At 33.4% G+C, this 18,765-nt stretch overlaps 1 protein-coding gene across 1 annotated transcript in view; it reads left to right on the forward strand.

Moving 5' to 3' along the window:
• Nucleotides 1–18,765, forward strand: part of TBC1D19 (TBC1 domain family member 19) — a 53,440-nt gene that overhangs the window by 20,996 nt on the left and 13,679 nt on the right. The window contains exons 6-13 of the mRNA XM_037390797.1: nt 381–444; nt 1,302–1,348; nt 3,343–3,453; nt 4,321–4,393; nt 5,192–5,230; nt 7,868–7,980; nt 16,001–16,075; nt 16,556–16,618. Coding sequence (XP_037246694.1) covers nt 381–444; nt 1,302–1,348; nt 3,343–3,453; nt 4,321–4,393; nt 5,192–5,230; nt 7,868–7,980; nt 16,001–16,075; nt 16,556–16,618 — 585 coding nt within the window. The remainder of the gene's footprint in view (nt 1–380; nt 445–1,301; nt 1,349–3,342; nt 3,454–4,320; nt 4,394–5,191; nt 5,231–7,867; nt 7,981–16,000; nt 16,076–16,555; nt 16,619–18,765) is intronic.

An 18,765-nucleotide genomic window follows, 5' to 3' on the forward strand; every position in this document is an offset into this window, starting at 1 on the left:
TTCATCATCTGAGATAAAGGATGTAGCTGTGTTTGCTTTTCATGACTATGCCAGGGACAGAAATTTGATGACAAAGTCCAGCAGCTCTGTGGAAGGAGCAGAAAGTCTTCAGTAATATGAAACTGACTACTAAATAGCCTAAAACTCCTTAGTAAGCACATGAAACTATGTAATGGGCTCCCTTTTTCCTTGAACTGGAACTTGGACTTTCTACAGTAGAATATACCTTCAGCCTGGGGCTAATTTGTATAAAAAAATAATAATTTGTTTTTCTAGTGCAATCTATTTTTTAAAGTGTTACATTGAGTTATGTATTTGAAATAGGCATGTTTTTACTCATTTTGTTAAAAAAAGAAGAGTTACCTTCTTATGCCTTCCAGAGGCCTTTAACTGAACAGAAAGAACTGCTTAATAAATGGAATGAAATGGGAACTGATGAGCCAGGTAAGGTCAACTAATTTATGTGCATAGAAAAATAGCATGTACATTTTATTTATCCATCAAAGATTAATGTAATCACTTCAACCTAAACGGATTTAAATCTTTTTTTCTCATTAGTAATGTGTCATTATGCATAAATAAATATTAATGTCATTGTTATTTTGTTTCAAGTTATTGTACTAACTTTGAATCATCACTGAGAGGTTATGGTATAATAATCCTCATTCCAGTGCTTCAGAGATTTATACCACTAGGGCACAGCTCCTCTTAGTGTAAGCTCAGGCTAATAGGAAGAAAATGTTCAGAACTATGGATACTTAAGCTTAGACATACTAGCAACAAAAGATAAAAATACATTTGCACAAAATAATCATCCTTTGGGACAGCAAGGCTAACTGCCTTGTTAGTTCATGTCCAAGTTCCTTAAAAGAAATGACTTTGCAAAGGTATCGTAGTACCACCTCTGTGATGGCAAATACTTTTCATGGATTGTTGTACCTATTTTTTATTTGACAGCAGTACATTTAATTCAGCAACCTATGCAGTTAAAAAAAGCCCCTCTTTTGAATATCATATCTCTCCCATGTCTAAGAATGGTTCAATCAAAAGATTTATGTGGTATAAGTAGAGCTTCCTGTGACTACTGTTCACTTACTTGGGATTTACAAAACTGAGGCACTAACAGTAGCATAATCTTGGAGAATATGTGGTGGTTGTAGCCATGATATCTGTGATAATATTATTTTAATCTTTGCTCTAATATGCTGTTGAAATTGCTAGATTGTGTAACAGGTATGGGAAAAATGCTTTGTTTTTTCACCTCTTGGTTTTAAGATAGAATCACTGAAATCTTATTTCAGATTTAAGTCTCTTCCGGCCTGTTTATGCACCTAAAGATTTTCTTGAGGTAAGCATTTATGAGACAATCACTCAGCCATTGACTTGTATCCATTATAGTCTCTTATGTGAATTGGGAAAAATAATTAAGCGTATTTCAAACAATTTGTCCTTTATAGCAAGTGAAATCCAGCATTTTTTTGAGTCCATGTTTTGGACAATAGACAAAATGCTATTGACTCTTTCTTTTTAACTGCAGTTTTAAATTGTACTTGTGATAAACTTCTCCTTTAAATAACAGTTTGGAGCTAACTTTTTTCCTTGCAGAGCAATTTTCCAACTGATCTAGTAAATAACTTTGCATTTCAAATACATTAGGCTGATAACTTGCAATATGTGAAGCTGATAGACTGGTGGTAGATAGTAGACCTGTATGCAGTTGAAATTGTAGGTCGTCTATGAAGACTGTGAAAAATCAAACGTGAAACAGAACTGTGTGGAATTTGGATGCTTTTGTCTGTAATCAAACCAATAAAAAGAACGGTGACTGCTTAATCTTTTAAGTCAGAAATGACAGTATGACTCATCATTTTGCATGGTTCAAGCACAGAACATCTTAGTAAAACAGAACTTGCTTTACCATCTCTGCCTAGAATAGATGTGGACAATGGGCAGTCAACATTGTTGATGACAGTTAACTTAATGGTGACACAGTAGGAGATTTTGGATTAAAATGCAATTGAAAATAATATTTTAAAAAATCAGTATCTGTATATCTTGTGAGTTATACAGGAAACAAATCATCTAGAGCATGATGACAGTGTAGAATTAGAGTTAACATGGCCTCCAAATTTACAGAATAAAATGTAGAAGTCTAATACTGAATTATCAGTTAGCATTAATGTTCTAATATTTCTAAGTGATTCAGTGCAAGTTTATTGGAATGTCTTTTGTAGTGGTAGAGGAGGTTTATAATATTTCTGATTTAAGTGTAAATTGTTTCATGGTTATGCATTTTGAGTGCATTTCTGAATCCAGCAATAAACTTTCTATCCATTTTACTACATTTCTAAAGAGTTCCTCTTGTTCAGTTACTGAAAATATTGAAAACTTGATTTATTCTGTTTTCCATCACTGGATTAACAGCCAAGTTGTGTATTTGATCTTGAATCTGTAAACAAATCCATCTTCATTTTAGCCTTACCCAGTGACCATCGTGGTCACTCCTTTTCTTTTGTACTGTTTTTTTTTTCCCCAGAGTTTGCAGTTTCTTATATTAATCTTACAAGTCTGGCAGTGAGGTTATATGGTATTAGATTACTTACAAGACTGAGAATTGTAGAGTTAGGATGTTGTGGAAGAATTTCTTAAGAGCTGGAAACTCATCTTCAAAAGAATCCTTGCCAGCTCAACATTATAATATCAAAATCTGTACCCATGGAATAACAGTATGCAAGTGACTGTTTTATTCCTTTTTAGATCATAGTTACTTATCTTGACATGATTCCTTGTCACTTTAATTTTATCCTTAGTTTAGGTTTTCAATTCTGTAATTAATTTTTATTCTTAAATGAAAAAAGATATTTTGGTGTATTGTTATTTAGTAAGAAATAATTTTGGTAGCAAATTATGTGACACTTTGAAAGCTACATAAGATTGCCAGAGTAAGAATGTGAATAAAATTTCTTTCAGAAATAAGTAATGCTGATGAATATCCTGGATATTGTAGCCATCAGAAATATACTCTTGGCGAGTAGCTTTGATGAGGAAGTGAGTTTTAGTCAAGATATTACTATGTAGCCAGCACTTAAGCCCATATATTTAAAATTATTTCTGTGTTTTTATTCATAATTTGAGCTTTCTTTTCAAAGTAGAATATGGTTGCTTCCTTAAAAATGTGGCTACTTTTTTATACTGAAAATACTGAGATAAAATTTGATAATTTGGGCCTATATATGATAGTTGCAGGAAATTGTTTTATGCTGAATGTACCGTTTGTAACACTGATGATGTTAAGAGGATTTCTGAATATATGCGAAGAATGACAGAGCTACCATTTTTAAGGTACTGATGAATCTTCGAAACCCAAATTATGAAAATGGAGAACAGCCTAGTTTCAGAAATCATCTGGGGCTAATTCAGGTTCCTCTAAAAGTTAAAGATATTCCAGAACTGGTAAGTATATTTATTCTTTCAAGAGGTTTCTGTAAGAACTATTCCACTTTGCTCATGAGTAAGATTCTAAACCGGAAGGGAGAATATTAGTGTCATGGTAGGGTTTTCCTTTTAAAAGTAAAAATCAGTCTAAATATGTAGTAAAAACACAGAGCATAAGCTTTGCATAAATTTATGAAAAGACATTTTTAATGAAAAATAAAACATAAACAGTAAATTATCTGCCAGTAGAAAGGTTTTCATTTTGTGCCACACAGGTTTAATTTGTGCCAAAAATATACTTCTGTACATGTTATTCACTTACTATTTTTTTTCTGTACAAGAAACTTTATGTAGTTTATCTCAATTCTACAGTTTTATTTGATGCTGTACAAGGTCAGTAACCTGACAATCAGTTAGCTTCTGATTTTCTTCTCAAAGTAATTTTACATCCCTTTATTATCAAATTGTAAATTAAAGGAAATGCTTGGGTACTAGTATTATAATTGGAAAATATAATTGGAGAGCTTTTAATGCTTCACTGATGAGTCTCCTGAGAATTTTATGTTAGTAGGAAAACTTGCATCTGGAATTGGAAAAGAGCTGGGAATTAGAAAGCCTTAACCTGATCTTTCATTCACCACCTTACTACATCCAGGTGTAACTCATAGCTGACATGAAAACTGGGGCCTATAACTAAAACTAGAGTAAGAATTGATGTGAGTTCCTTCTCTTTAAAAACCGAAGCTTCTATTTCATATGTGTGTATTTAAAAGAATTATGTTTGGTTAAAAGAAAATATTTGCCTTAAGACTGTCAGAAGAAGTATCTAGTGATTTAGAGAATTAAATGTTGTTAATTCTGTTTTATGGTTTTGTTTCTTTTCAGAAAGAAGACTTCAGTGAACTAGGCTTAAATATAGGACAGCTGGGTATTGATGATTCAGCGCAAGTGCCTCCTGGTTAGCTAATACTGTGCTTCAGTCATTTAAATAGAACACTAATGAGTAGAATACTTTGCAATTATCAAGCAATTTGTGTATTTTTTCTCCATAATTAATCATAAATATTTGTTCTGTAACTATGATTCTAGTGATTTTCTTAGCAACTTACAGCTAATAATAGAAAACATTGTAAATATGAAGAGACAGATTTGGAGAAGATTTAAAATTGTCACCTTAACGTGAAAAGATATTAATTTCGGTGTGTTTGAACACTTCAGCATGTAAAGAACCAAATTGTCTGTCTCCAAAAACACAGAAAATTTCAATAAATTTTAAGCCAACTAACAGGCTTATATACAAACATCTTTTAGATAACTGTCTTTAAGAAAAGATTACAGAAAATATCCATATATTGATGTACAGCAGCTTAAATAGTGCATAATTTCTGTTGGTTTTCCATGTATGCATCTATTCCTGTAGCAACAGGTTTTGAAATGGACTTTCCATATATAAATGGAAAACATTATAGTATCAAGTCATTTTCCTTTTTAAATGGAAACTTACCTAATTGAAAGTCTAGGTTCATGTAGTATAGTGCTGCTTTGGTATTTGTGTCACTCAGGCAAGAAAAAATTCTGTAGTATTATTTCTTCTTATTTTTTGAAAAAGAATATTGATGCTGATGCAGGGTAATTTTTAGTGACATTAGCAGTAAAAATCAGCTGAACGTAATGGTATGTAATAAAAATATAAAATGCATTACTTGCTGGAGTATCTTTTTTTTCACTTATTTTTTACCATTTTTGTATTTTCTAGAGTTCTTTGAAAATGAACATGTACGTGTTGGACAGAAAGGTATGGATCTGATTTCATCTTTAATAAACTGTGAATAGTTAGGAATGAATTCAGTAAATTTCCATCTAAATTATAGCATTTTAAAAATTTAGACATGTAGTCAACCGGCTCGTAAGAACCAATGAGAATTCAATGTGACTAAACCTAATTGTAAACAATTGTTCAAAGCGTGTAAAATGTTTTACCGTGTGTTAAGAGGTGAGCTAGCTTTGTGGATTTGCCACCTAGCACCCATCTCTGTGCAGACATGTGATAAGTGATATCTCAGCTTTGTGTGAGATTGGCTCTTTGCATACTGGATGACGAACTCCATTTGTATGACAACAGATAGACTAACACAGACAGAGACCGTTGTAATGTAGACAGGGACAGAAAAGCAAGCATTTACAGTGTACCAATAGCTATCAGATAAGCAGCTCCACAGATAATTAAAATTAAATAGGAAGCATAGAGACATAACTTTTTGGTGATAACTTACACCACTACTGAATTTCATTTTAAAATCAAAAGACTCTGGACTTCCTTCTCTGCACACAAAGTTCTCATTAGTGTAATGGGATTTACGCCTGTGCATCAGAATGGTCTTTTTAATGGTTATTTGCGATTGCAGAATTTGCTAAATATTGCAATAATTAGCCACTATGGAAAATTTACTCCTTTGTCTGTGTATAATGCTTTTATTAAAGAAGCTCTGGGTTGTTTTTTTTGTTTGTTTTTTTTTTTTTTTGTAGGGTAAGAAATAACCTACAAAGGAAAGGGAAAGATAAAAGAAAGAAGAATTTATTAGCTTGAGTTTGCTTATAGAAGAAACATACAAGGAATGTTTGAAGTCCATCAGTATCTGCTTCTCACTGTCTCTTGTGATTCCTGCTAAACATTGTCACCATCAAAGAAAAAAAATAGAGTGGATACCATCCCAGAAGTCTTCCATCCCATTTTTTTGTTGCAGTAACAAAACAGCAACCTTTCTTTCTTAATTCTCCTTTTGCGGTCCTCTTTCTACCCCTCATTATCTGTTTTCTGATCTGAGAGGAATTCCTTAGGGTACTGTCCATCTCTGTTCTTCAAATAAATTCCCCATCCATACTTCCTGAGCCAGTCATTCAACTCCACAATGTAATTCTTACTCTTCATCTCTGGTCTGTGTAGAGCAGCTTCTATTACAGTGATTGTCTTAGCTTCTCCTATATGCAAAATCACAAAATTCTGCAAAAATGTAGTTTAAGAGTCTTGAGCATAAACTGTTCATTCAGTGGGAATTCTACTGCATGCTCTGTTGAGTGTTGGTTATGACTTTGGTTGCCACTGATATATTAATTTTGCTTTTATACTAGCGGTATTGCCAAGTCTGAGGAATTTTCTTTGCTGTATTTAGTAAAACCCATCTTGTATATAGCAAAACTACTTTTTAGTATTTTGTGTCTCAGTAAGAAAAAATAAAGTAAGTGCTCATGGACACTGAGATAAATCATGGTCTTTTCTAAAATTTTGTGGGGAATGTAGGAATTTATTTTTTTTTTGCCGCCTTTCTTTAGGAAGAAAGGATCACATAATCTATGTTAGAGCTCTGCAGGTTAAACAGAAAATTGACAGACTGGTCTATTCAGTGTTTAAGGAGAGAGGAGTCAATTAAATAGACATGTAATTCCGTTCTCATCCTTCTAAGTCATGTCAGGGCAGGTATTGTGAATAGCGAATTTAGTGAAATTTAGAAAAGCAAGCTGTTTCTGAGAGACTTCAGAAAAATCAGAGGGTACAGATTTGGAAACTTCTGAGTACCAGTACAATACCTATCTAATGTCTAGATGATCTCACAGAAATATTGTCCCCACTATTTCTCTGTTGTGAAAGACATTTCAGGTATGAGGAAACAGTTAACCACATAACCTCAATGGGAAACAACACTTCTACCAGATTACGATAGCTAAAGATGCACATCTTTCAAGTTTATAGTTTCAAGTAAGGAATGAGATAATCTGCTGTAAGGTATGTATGGTACTGTATTCAGGATGAGGCCCTTGTGACAGAGTAGCCTAAAGCTTAACAACAATGACCCATCTAAACAAACCTGTCAACAGTAGAATATTTGTTTTATGTCTGTCTGAAGGAAAACCAAAATCTTCTGAGAAGTCTGTATCTTTCAGAGTACATATACCAATAATGAGAGAACGTGACAGTACACTGAAATGGAAAATTCTTGCCCCAAGATTATCTGTGAAGGTATCTGTATAGTTAACATAAAAATAGGGGAGACAAAAAACCAAAGTGAGTGGCAATCTCCTATTTGAAGTGAGATACCACTTACAGTGAAACAGGAGTATTTTGTGGCTATATATGGCTGGCATTCTGTTTGATGCCAGCCTATTAGCTGCATCTAGCCATGATACAGCCATAGATACATACTAAGTGCTGGTTTATGACAGAAGGTAGTACAGCCTTGGTTATTAATACCAATTGCCTTGTTTCCCAGGGAACTATTCCAAAATTGCATAGTGGAAACCAGACCTTTTGGATGTTTTCTTATTAGCTGATTTTTACAGCATGGTAAACCGGTTAGTTAACTTAAAAATCAAAGTGTTTGATAAACTTTGGAAGTCTTAAACTACATCAATTCATTACGTGCTTTGTTTCTTACAGTTTTAGCAGAACAAGATAGTGCTGCAGCTCAACAATATGTTCGTCAGGGATGTCCAACAGCACTCCGACCTGAACTGTGGGCCCTCATTCTCAATATCTCTAATCAGCCAGAGGTAAGGAGCAAAGTGAGAGTAAAATACGAAGACTAGGTGAAAACACAAAAGTGCAAGCACATATCTTCTAGTGATCTTTTTCCAAAATAGAAATGCTCTACTGAGTTGTCACAGAAACTGGTAAATATTTTATGAGAACTATACACACACCTGGAAAAACTCCATGCTGTGTTGAAGCCTTTTAGGCTGTTCCCTATTTTTTTAACAGATATATGAACAAAATACTGTAGAATATTCAGTTGAGGTTTTCCAATATGGTGCTGAGTTTTTCAGAGGGCGAGAAGAAAAAAGTCCTGGAAAGATGACTGAACCTCTCTTATTTTTGCTAAGTTTTACAAAAAGATGTGCTATACCTTTTCCTGTCTACTTGAACTTGTCATCATATGTACGTACAAATCTTGTAAATTACTTTATATTTTATTGCATATGCTCTACATATGTACAATCAAAAAAACATAAAGAGGAACTAGTAAGATGTGGATTGTTTTCATACTCCCTTGTACAGCAGCAGTTTTTCATAGTACCTTGTATTTAATGCAGGTCCTCAACAGGGAAATCTTTTGCAGTATCCAAAGCCATGCTATAGTCAATATATCTAATATACATTTAAAAGTTAAATTCTTATTTAAATCTTTGCAGGAATTTGAATACTTTGATGCAAGGCTTTTATTGCAATAAAAAAATAACATGTATCCATGTAAATGTGCTCATAATTGTGAGACTTATATAGTATCTGGTGTCCTTTGAGGATGAAGCCATTTTCTTGTGATATTGGGGCATTTATTGGTAACTACAGAGTACAATCATGCCCTTAAAAAGAAGTGTAAATCTTGTTCATTTGACATCTTATGTAAGGAGTTGAAGTTATTTGGTCTGGTATTAGAATTACTTATTTTATTCCTTTTTGAAAAAATAAAATATTTTTGTTTTCTAGTTAAATAGAAGATTGAATTTTCTATAGAAGAAAAAGCTGTTGATAATGAAATGTTATACATCTTAATACGCTCAACACTGTATTTAAGTTATTTTAAATTATTGGAACAGCTTGAATTTTAGAAGTCTCTATGAAAGCAGGAATATAGGTGTGAAATTAATGTTGTTGGTTAAATTGCATCTGTTTCTATTCTGTTAAATGCTGCATGCTCTAAAAATATTTTTATCTTCATGTGGAAAATGAAATTGAATAAGAGAGCCAGGTATTCTGTTTTGATTACCAAAAGATAATAATCAGAAAAATGATAAAATATTTCAATTTAAGTTCACGTAAGGCGTGAGTTGTTACAGAAATAGATTTATTAAAATCTGTTTCCTCAAATTCATATGGACAGTTTTCAACAATTACCTTTATTAAAGAGGAACAGCTATGTCTGTCTATTGATATATTTGTCAGCCACACTGTTTGGTCCTTTGAAAGTTAACTCGAGTTTATAGTTGGTTTTAACATGCGTTTATACTATGCATGAAGTGTGAGTATTTTAGACATTCTCAAAAGGTTAGCCTTTGCTGTGAGGTTATTAAATCAATTTACTGTTAAGTAAACCAGAGAACAGTGCGTTAGCTGTTTGATCACAAGTGCTCATGTATGTGCCTTTGCTGTGTAGTAAATGGTAATTCAGCTCCAACTTATTGCAAGGATGCATGTGAACATTTATGTCAGGGCAGCTAAAATGTTTTCATTAACATAATATTTTACCTTGAGATGACTTTCTATGCACTTAGCAAATGATACTCATCAACTATAGATGAAGAAGAAAAATAAACTATACACAGGTACAGTATTCTGAGATTCAGTGCAATAGATGTTCTCATTTAGGAGACATTCTACAGGGTCCAGAGCCTTGAGACTGAACTGAGTAGACTGTGTGCAGGTAGTTATTGGTGAGACAGTATTTTGTGATGATGCTGAAAGAACTCTAGGGAGATGAGGATAAGTGACTGGAAAACGGTAATGATAACATCAAGAAAAAGGTGGTAAGTAAGGATGGATGAAGTGATGCAGACTGTGGATTTGTCGCTACTTTGAGAGTGTTGAAGGAAAGGATTGGAAAATAGTAAAATACAAAATCCACCCTGCCCACAAAGAACAGAAATTACCGAGTCTGTGGACAAGATATACTATCTTGGAGAAAATAGTCTAAGCTGGTGATGTAAGAGCATATGAAAGTTTTTCTATCATGCTAAACGCAAACTGTGTCTTCTAATGTAACAGATGTGGGAGCCTTTTATCTTATTTTCCAAGACTATTTTTGCATAGCATAGTATAGTATTTGTTATCCTGGTCTCTAAGTTGCAGTTATTTTATGGACTTTGGGTACTAAAAATGCAAATGCACTAAAAGGATAGGCTTTCTGGCTGAGACCTGGCAGACTGCCCATAGATCAGGTAGGTTTGATCAGGTAGCATGTGGTTTACTATAGCTATGTTACAAGGTGAATGTTCATAGTTCATTTTAAGCATTGCATTTACTAGCGTATCACTAAAGTAAGGCTGTCACTATTACCAGAATGTTAACACTATGATGTTCTTCTTGCATATACTGAATGCACTGCTTTATTTTTTGTAAAGTATAGTAAATCAGTTTTCATATACATGTAGCTGCTTTATGATCTGCTTTATTTCATATAGATTTTATTGATTTATCTAACACTTCTTTTTTCTACCTCCCGTGTACTGTTTCTCTGCTGGAATTGAATTGTGTGTTTGCAGAGATTTCTTGCTGTAATATTTCTGATTTGCTGTTTAGGCTGTATTACGTTTATAGCTGTATGAATCTTTAACTCATAAGAACCGTGCATTTTCTTTCTTTAATGGAAAACATTAGGAGGGTTTGGTATGGGCAGCATTGTGTGTGTTAGCATCCAGTATTGTTGTTTGGAAATTTTTATTCAGTAAAGCTCAGCCTCTGTATAAAGCTAATATAAAGCCAAGCAATGGATGATTCTAGCATCGTAATCATAAGAATTATAAACTATAAGCTGTATATGCCAGATTATTTAGAAATGCATAAACACATTGCCTGGCAATGAATTGTTGATTAGTTTTCTTTTGTAATGGTACATTTTCGAGGAACTGTGTTAAAAGAGCATTTTTAAGGTTGTAAAGTCAAACATTTAAAAGCTGCACAGTGTCACATTTAATATTGTCTGTGCAAGCAGCCTAATTTGCTGTATATATATATTTTTTATTGTATGATCTTGAATCACATAATCACATTTTTTTTCCTCTGGGATGTCTGCCTTATTGATTGCACAAAATGGATGGTACATGCTTACTGAGAATCTGTTAAAATTTCTTTTTCCTTTGTTGGTGTGTTATCCTATTGTTTATTCACTGCATGCTATTCAAGCAGTGCTTAGAAACCGAAATTATTCATTGTCTCTTAGGGGTTTTTTCTCTCTAATTTTTTTGAGCTAGTGGGTTGAAAATAAATCTTAATTCTGCAAATTCCAGCATGCAGAAATTAGTAATGCTTTGCTTTACCACAGCTTTTACTGAATGCAATTTCCTAGGTTTAAAAACTTAATAAATAGGCAAGGTGGTAAGTTTGTAGTGGAGCATTATGTAACTCTGCCTTATCAGAAGGGTTTTTTAGACTAGGATCAGTAGTGTAAGGTACTCGCTATACCATTCAGATAGCAGAGAAGCCCATAGCAGTAATGGACTGTCATCAATTTTGACTGGAGAAGGATGTACTTTACAAATAGATTTCACAGGTGTCTGATGAAAGGAGAATAAGCTTTGGATTGTCTTGAAGGATTGCCAGGAGGGACTTTCTTTCACTGTTTTGTCCATTGCCTCTTTATGTAATCAGATTAGTTTTTTGGTTTGTACTTGCTCCTGGTACTTCTGTTCCAAAATCTTCAGGTCACCTAATTAATGCTGGTTGCCATTCTTTAGGCTTCATCCAATTCCCACAAACCTTAGTGTCTCCTTTCTAGACTCTCCAATGTCAGTCTGTCTTCATCTTCCTAGTTCTATGCTTCACCCACCCGCTTCTTGCATTAAATTTGAGAGGCAAGTATAGATAGGCAGTGACGAGGGTAACCTAAAAATGAATCATGAGCTGCTTGTAGTTCAGTGGTGGGAGTGTAGCTCCAGTGCCAGGGATTTCATGGCAGACCACAGGTGGACTGTGCCCACACACAGGCTGCTGAGTAATCCAAACCTTAATTTCAAAAAAAGTGAATCACCAGATTCTGCTTTAACTAGCTTTTCTGGGTGCTGCTGAAAGATACTGCTCTCTCTTGCCTGTGAGCTACTTTTAGAGCTCCCTTTTCCTTATGCTCTCAGGTGGATACAGTATGAGGTTTTTGGGTGGAAATTTTGGTATGTGGCTTTGTAAGGTCAAGAGGGCTGGGGACTGTAATCCTGAAATGTACTTATATTTCAGCCTGGAAAGATGAGTATGTTTGGAGGTACAGTATAAATAAAATATGTATAATTTTGAGAAAAGCTACATTCTATATAAAAATGCAACACACTTTTTAAAAGGAAGACGTTTAGAAATCAAGGTTATGTTAAGATTTGGCAGACACAGAAGAAAGGCCGAACTGGATGAAAATGGTAAGATTTTGGGTTGAATAATTGAAGACATTTTAGATTAAGAAATGTACTGTGTTCTTGGACAGTCCTGAAACTTGGTAGTAGTCAGTTGTCTCATCTGGGGGAAGAAACATCCAATAAAATAGTAAAATGAGACTCGAATCTTTTTTGAAGCCTGAATGAAGCTCTTAAAAGTATTCCTCACTGTGTGAGAAAAACTGATCACTAAGCAGAAGTCATATATTTACTTTCAAGCCACATGACCAATCTTGTTCATGATTGAGATATTAGGAATAAATTTATTAATACAACATGAATCACAAGCCTCATCTTACCAAGAGGCATGGGCAAGATCCTCTTGTAGTCAAGTTGCAGATGAAAAACTGGCATGATTCCAAGCCCAGACATCATTTTGCATCACAAAAATTGCAACTTAACAGAAAACGAATAACAAGTAATGAGTTAAAGCCTTTACTTGTAGAATGGTTATGATTGTTCTTGCTTTGCAAGTCCCTTTTTAATGACTTTTTTCCCCAAACTTTTTCTCAGGAGCTCTAGTTCAGATGGACAGCTTGTCTTTCCAGTCTTTTTACTGAATTATTGTGCTGTTAAAATATTCAAGAATTGTTTTAGTCTGCTAATATTTGCAATGTAAATTTTCTATTCACTTTTTAATGGTGGAGTTTTGAGTTGTGTTTGAAATTTTAGTTCATGCTGAAATTCTAACAGCAACAGCAAACAGTGTTTGATTTTCTGAGTAATGTTGACCTAGTGAGTTTTTGTAAGAGAAAAGGAGAAACTATTCTTTCTGGAAAAAAGATAAGTTGATGAACTGTTGACCCTTTAATTTAAAATCAGATTGAAGAAAGTATTCAACTGAATTATAAAGAACTTCCATTCAGTTTCTGTGATGTGCTGAAGAATCTTAGCCCAGTTGTTCTCTCTTTTTAAGACAGTGCCCTAGACATCAGGTTGCTTATTCTTACCACCTTTTTGATTGCTTGAAACGTTTACCCCAATTGAAACAAATTAAGGAGGAAAATTAGGAAGGAAATATATTTCAGAATCTGTATGTCCTATTGGTTACGGCTTAGTAATTCAAATCTGTGTTCTAACGCAGACAGTACTTGCCCCATATTCCAATATGTAGGTTGTTTTCTAAAATTAGTACACAAGTCTGAAGGGTACACTTTATCTTTGCTAAAACAAAAAAAAATGTTACAAAATGGTTTAAATACATGTATTGATCTGGATTAACAAATAGCAAATCCTCTGTTCTGGTTAAACCTATTTATTCTAAATTGCAGCAGTTTTCTGTTTTTCTTCTGTGGAGGCTGCTGTTCACTGGCTATTGGCGTAAACTGTAATTTATACGTAATTGCCATTAACATGATTCTTTAAATTTCAATTAATGATGCAGTTGAATTAAGGCATGGGAAGCTGATAAACATTTTAAGAAATTAATGACATAATCATAGTTCAGTGTGATGCCATAAACAAAACTCAACTGAAACTAGCACTCTAAACTCATTATGTCAGTTCAGTAGAGCATCATTTATGAATATTTTTTCTTGTACAGTAATCTGTTCTTCATACATTCAGTAAAGTTTTTTCTTGCATACCAAATCACTAAGTCTATTTTAAGTGTGAATATATCATCAGCAATTAAACTTAATACTGATTTATTCTGACTGTCAAGATGAATGGACCATGTACTTAAGTGATTAATTTTTAGCTGTGGTTTTGCAATAGTTTTAATAATAATAGGAAAATCTATGGACTCTTGTAAGCAAATGTATAACATAATTGAATGGCCTTCTATTAGAGGAAGGAGAATGTTAACACAAAACACTGGGCTAGTGATAATATTAGCTTGTGGCTTAGAGCCACTGTGTGACCTTAGGTGAAAGTATTTTAATAAGAAAACTTGTTTCTGCGTGTAAAGCGTGGTCCATATGTGCATAACAAAAGATCACTCTTTTCCTTTATACCTCTTTAATCTCCTTCTTCCAGATAGCCTTTATCAATTGTTCAAAGCAGTTCTAGAGAACTAAAAGCTAGGAAATGATAACAGGAATGCATGAGATTCTAATAATCTCTTTCTCAAGTTACAATAGATTAGTAGTTGTGTTACCTAGTACCCCTGTAGCCATGAGTTTCATTGTACTGTTTCTTAGGCAGGAGCACTTGCATGTACAGCAGAAACAGTTAGTTAATCATGCGGTCTGCTTAGCATGAAAAAGCAGCTTTTGTGGTTTTTTTTCTTATTGGCTCTTTCTATTCTCGTATGTATAATCATTTGAGATGGAAAAAAATACTTCAGACATTGCTCATTTGGCAATGTTACGCTTAATTAGACTACAGTATTGATGCTTTAACATTGTGACTTGAATATTAGAGTAGTTCTCTGTATCTTTTAAGAACAAATTGCTATATTCATACTGCAAATAGCTTACGTTTATTAAATATTTATGTCTGATCTTCCTAAAGAAATAGTGTAGTATTTTTACCTCCCCTTTTTATTTCTCAGAAAGAAAAACGTAAATATTTTCCCTGTGGTAGTTATCAGTACCTAATAAATACATCTTTTGTCCTCATTTCAGCTTAATAGTTTAAGAATGTATTCATTCTAATAATTTCTAGGTGTGTACTATTCACCACTTCTCTGTTTTGGATTCATACAAAGAACAGTTACAATGTTCTCTAGCCTTTTCTTCATTCTTTCTCCATTCTCTCACTCTCAAAATACCATTTTACTTCCCATTTGATCTTTACATCCTTACTCCAGAGATAACCTTTTTGCAAAGAAATCAGCAGTAAATACTATGTAAATCTTGGAATGTGCAAGTATTTGTGTGGTGTCCATAGAGACACATTGAGATCGAAAGTTTTGTCAAGTGGGAAAGGAGCTTTGGGACTGCTGGTTTAGTTTATGAATTATTCCAAATCCATCTGAAACTGTTATTCAATCTGAAACCATTATTCATTTGTAGGCATAATGGCAGAGAGATATTTAGGGGTTTAGGAGTTACATGATGATAGTGTGACATTTAATTATTTTTTTTTTTTTTCCTTTGCAAGCCCTTTCTAAAAAGAAAGTGATAGAATAAGCAAAAGCAGAGAAGTGTTTGTTCTGATTCTTCCATGTTGTTTCACCCTTGTGTATGTTCTGTAGACATGCAGGAAACCAATGATGGGAACAATAAATTTTCCAAGACCATCTTGATTTGAACTAGTTCCTTCATTCTCATTTTATTAATTATCTGAAGGGGAGGTAATTTTATAATGTCTCAACTGTCTGCCTCATTCCTTGGAGCTTAAACTAGAATAAACCATGATAGAATGCTTCATAAACTATGCAGTGGGTTTTTCAGCTGAATACATGCTTATAATTTTTTTTAATTGTTAAAAATTGGCTTTGTTGCTTTAAATGTAAAGTTGTGTCTCAGACTGATGATTACATTATTTTTAATTTTAGGATATCTTGTATTATGAACAGCTTAAGTCAAATGTGATTCAGCATGACCTTTTAGTGGACAGCCTGATATACAAAGTAAGTAATTCACTAAACAGTGATTAAGTGATTTGTATACTCATTACACAAGTGTCTTGGGGGTTTTTTAACAAAGAAAATCTTAGATGGTTTGGTTTTAAGGAGTCTAAGAATAATCAGTGTGAATTCATTATTGTAAATTCTCTCATTGTGCTTGTGTTGGCTCTTGTGTAACGCATCTGTTTGAGTTGAGCCATTATGTCATAAAGAAATGGTTACTTCATTTGAGGAATAACTGGTTTTGCAAGGAAGAAAGCACTGGGGTCAAACCACTTCAATTTCAAGTTTCAATTCTGGATACTTTAATTATCAAGTTAATATAGCGCTTTTTATTTTAAAAATGTGGACTACATGCTTAACTACAGCTCTTTCATGATTCAATGGTGAAACAGTGTCTTCTACCACTGTGTTATCTTTAGCTTCTATGGGAGTCTGAAAAGATGTCTTTTGGCTTCCAACTGCTGTGTTCTTTGATTACAGGATGTAAAGCTGACAGCAAGCAACGATGACTACTATTTTGTATTTGAGGATTATTTATATCAGGTATGTAACTATTTTTTTCTTAGAAAAGCTAGAAAGTATAGTAATGTGGGATTGTAGCATCTTTGGAGTAAGGACTGCCTTTGTTTCACGTGTAGGCAGAATACAGTGGGACCCTAGACAGATGCATGTTTGCTGTATTACATATATTTTCGCATCTGAATAACGATTTTGTACACTTAAACAGGTTAAGCAGGACGGACTTCTAAAACTCCTACTCTGAAGGACCCTACACAATGTATTTTCAATGCAGTAAGCCAGAAAATGCAAAGTCAGCCGTATTCTTCTCCTTTCCAGCTTTGCACTAACAAAATTATTAACAGTTGTGACATATGGAGAAATTAAGACTTGCAGTATATTCAGGGTTCCAGTTTAAAAAAAGAAAATAACACCCCAAAAAAACCCAACCAAACCCAAAACTGCTTTATAGTCACCTACTACAATAAGCATAAAAAATATTTCAGTGACATATTTTTAACTTTAAGACATTGATTCTGAATAAGGCAGTGATATGCATGGTTCTTCTAGGATTGTTCGCATTCTGGAGCTGCTTCTAGCAACGGGGAACGCGGCTAATTTATGAAGAATTATCTTCGTTGCTGCCTGTCAAATGCCCTTAAATAGAAGGAGATTACATTTATGAATTTCCTAACGTGTAGTTGATTGCAGCGTCAACATAAATGTCATGCAGCAAACATACAATTTCCACATGCTTTCAATTTCATTAGTTACATCTGTTAGGTTAGACTTGCTTGATTTTTTGTTTTAGAGCTACGTGAAACTAAATGGTTTCTTCTTTGACAGCAGTATGTAAAACTGCTAGTAATTTAACTAAGAATTTAACTGTCTTTAATGCTTTTTAGCCCATATAGATATAAAAATATGTGTTACTATTTAAGAATAATATTCAGTCATGTCTACATATAATATTTAGTGTAATAAGCATTTAAACATTAATACTTAAAATTTTAACCTCATGAAATGATAAACCTTTTTACTTAAAAATAGTTACAATATTAAGATTTATGTCTGAATTTTTTTCTGAATTAAAATTCAAAAAGTGACTACATAATTGACAACTCACTGATATTTATTCACTAAAATATTTACATGTAGAAGTTTTTCTTGATTTTAAGCGTCAAAGATGATCTTCATTATTGTAACATTATCTCTGCATCATGGGATGCGAAAACCTCATTCTTATTTCTGCTTCTATATAGATGACTAAGACATATTAATTAGTCATTACCTGACAGTTCCAGTGGACACAGGATTATAATTATGAATGAACATGAACTATTACAATCTTTTGTTTTAAGACCATCAGAAATAGATTTTGTTCATAATTCTAAATGGCTAGCACAGTTGAATATTTTAATTTTTATATAACTATATTAGCTAAAACAATTATTACAGAATGAAAATCATAAAAAGGACGAAACTACCCTTAGTAATTTGAAGGAGAGTCACCAACAATCTTTGAAAAATTAAGTAGCTAGTTTTACTGCAAGGCTTTGAGGCAAAGAATTATCTCTAACTTCTAATTATTAGTTGCTCTAGTTTTGTTTGGTGCTCAGGCTGTTTTCTAGAAGAAAGTTATCAGTTTTCCTTGATAATTTTCTCTTCCAACCTAATTTGCAAATGCATTGCTGCCAAATGATTTTGTTCTATGGCCCCTGGAAAAATTCTGCAGTATGAGTCACTTTGATACGGAATTTTATTTATTGACTTCATATAATAACTGGAATTAAATATTGGCTAAATAAAATAGGTAATGAATATGTTAGTTTAAACCTGATAAATTCTTTCTATGTTTGCACTGTGTTTGTGGTTTTCTTTCATGACTAGTTACTGCCTTTTCAGGTTTCCAAGTCATTGAGCAGAGTGTGGCATTTGTCTGTGTATTACCTAACAGATAAAGCATCCATCAAAACCAGAAAGTTTGGGCATGAAATAACAATGAGTGTATTTGGTTGGATTATTGGTACCTCTTCAGTAACATGCAGTCCTTTCTGGGCAGAACACTATGAAATAATGTAATTTATTTCCTTTAATATCTTTGCTTTCTTTATCCCAAAGTTTGCATGTTTTTATTACTTCTTAATAACTACTGAAATAGAATACAGTTACTTCTAATACAGTAATTTCTT

The sequence above is a fragment of the Falco rusticolus genome, chromosome 1 (assembly GCF_015220075.1).
Source record: "Falco rusticolus isolate bFalRus1 chromosome 1, bFalRus1.pri, whole genome shotgun sequence".
In the NCBI taxonomy this organism is placed as follows: Eukaryota; Metazoa; Chordata; class Aves; order Falconiformes; family Falconidae; genus Falco; species Falco rusticolus.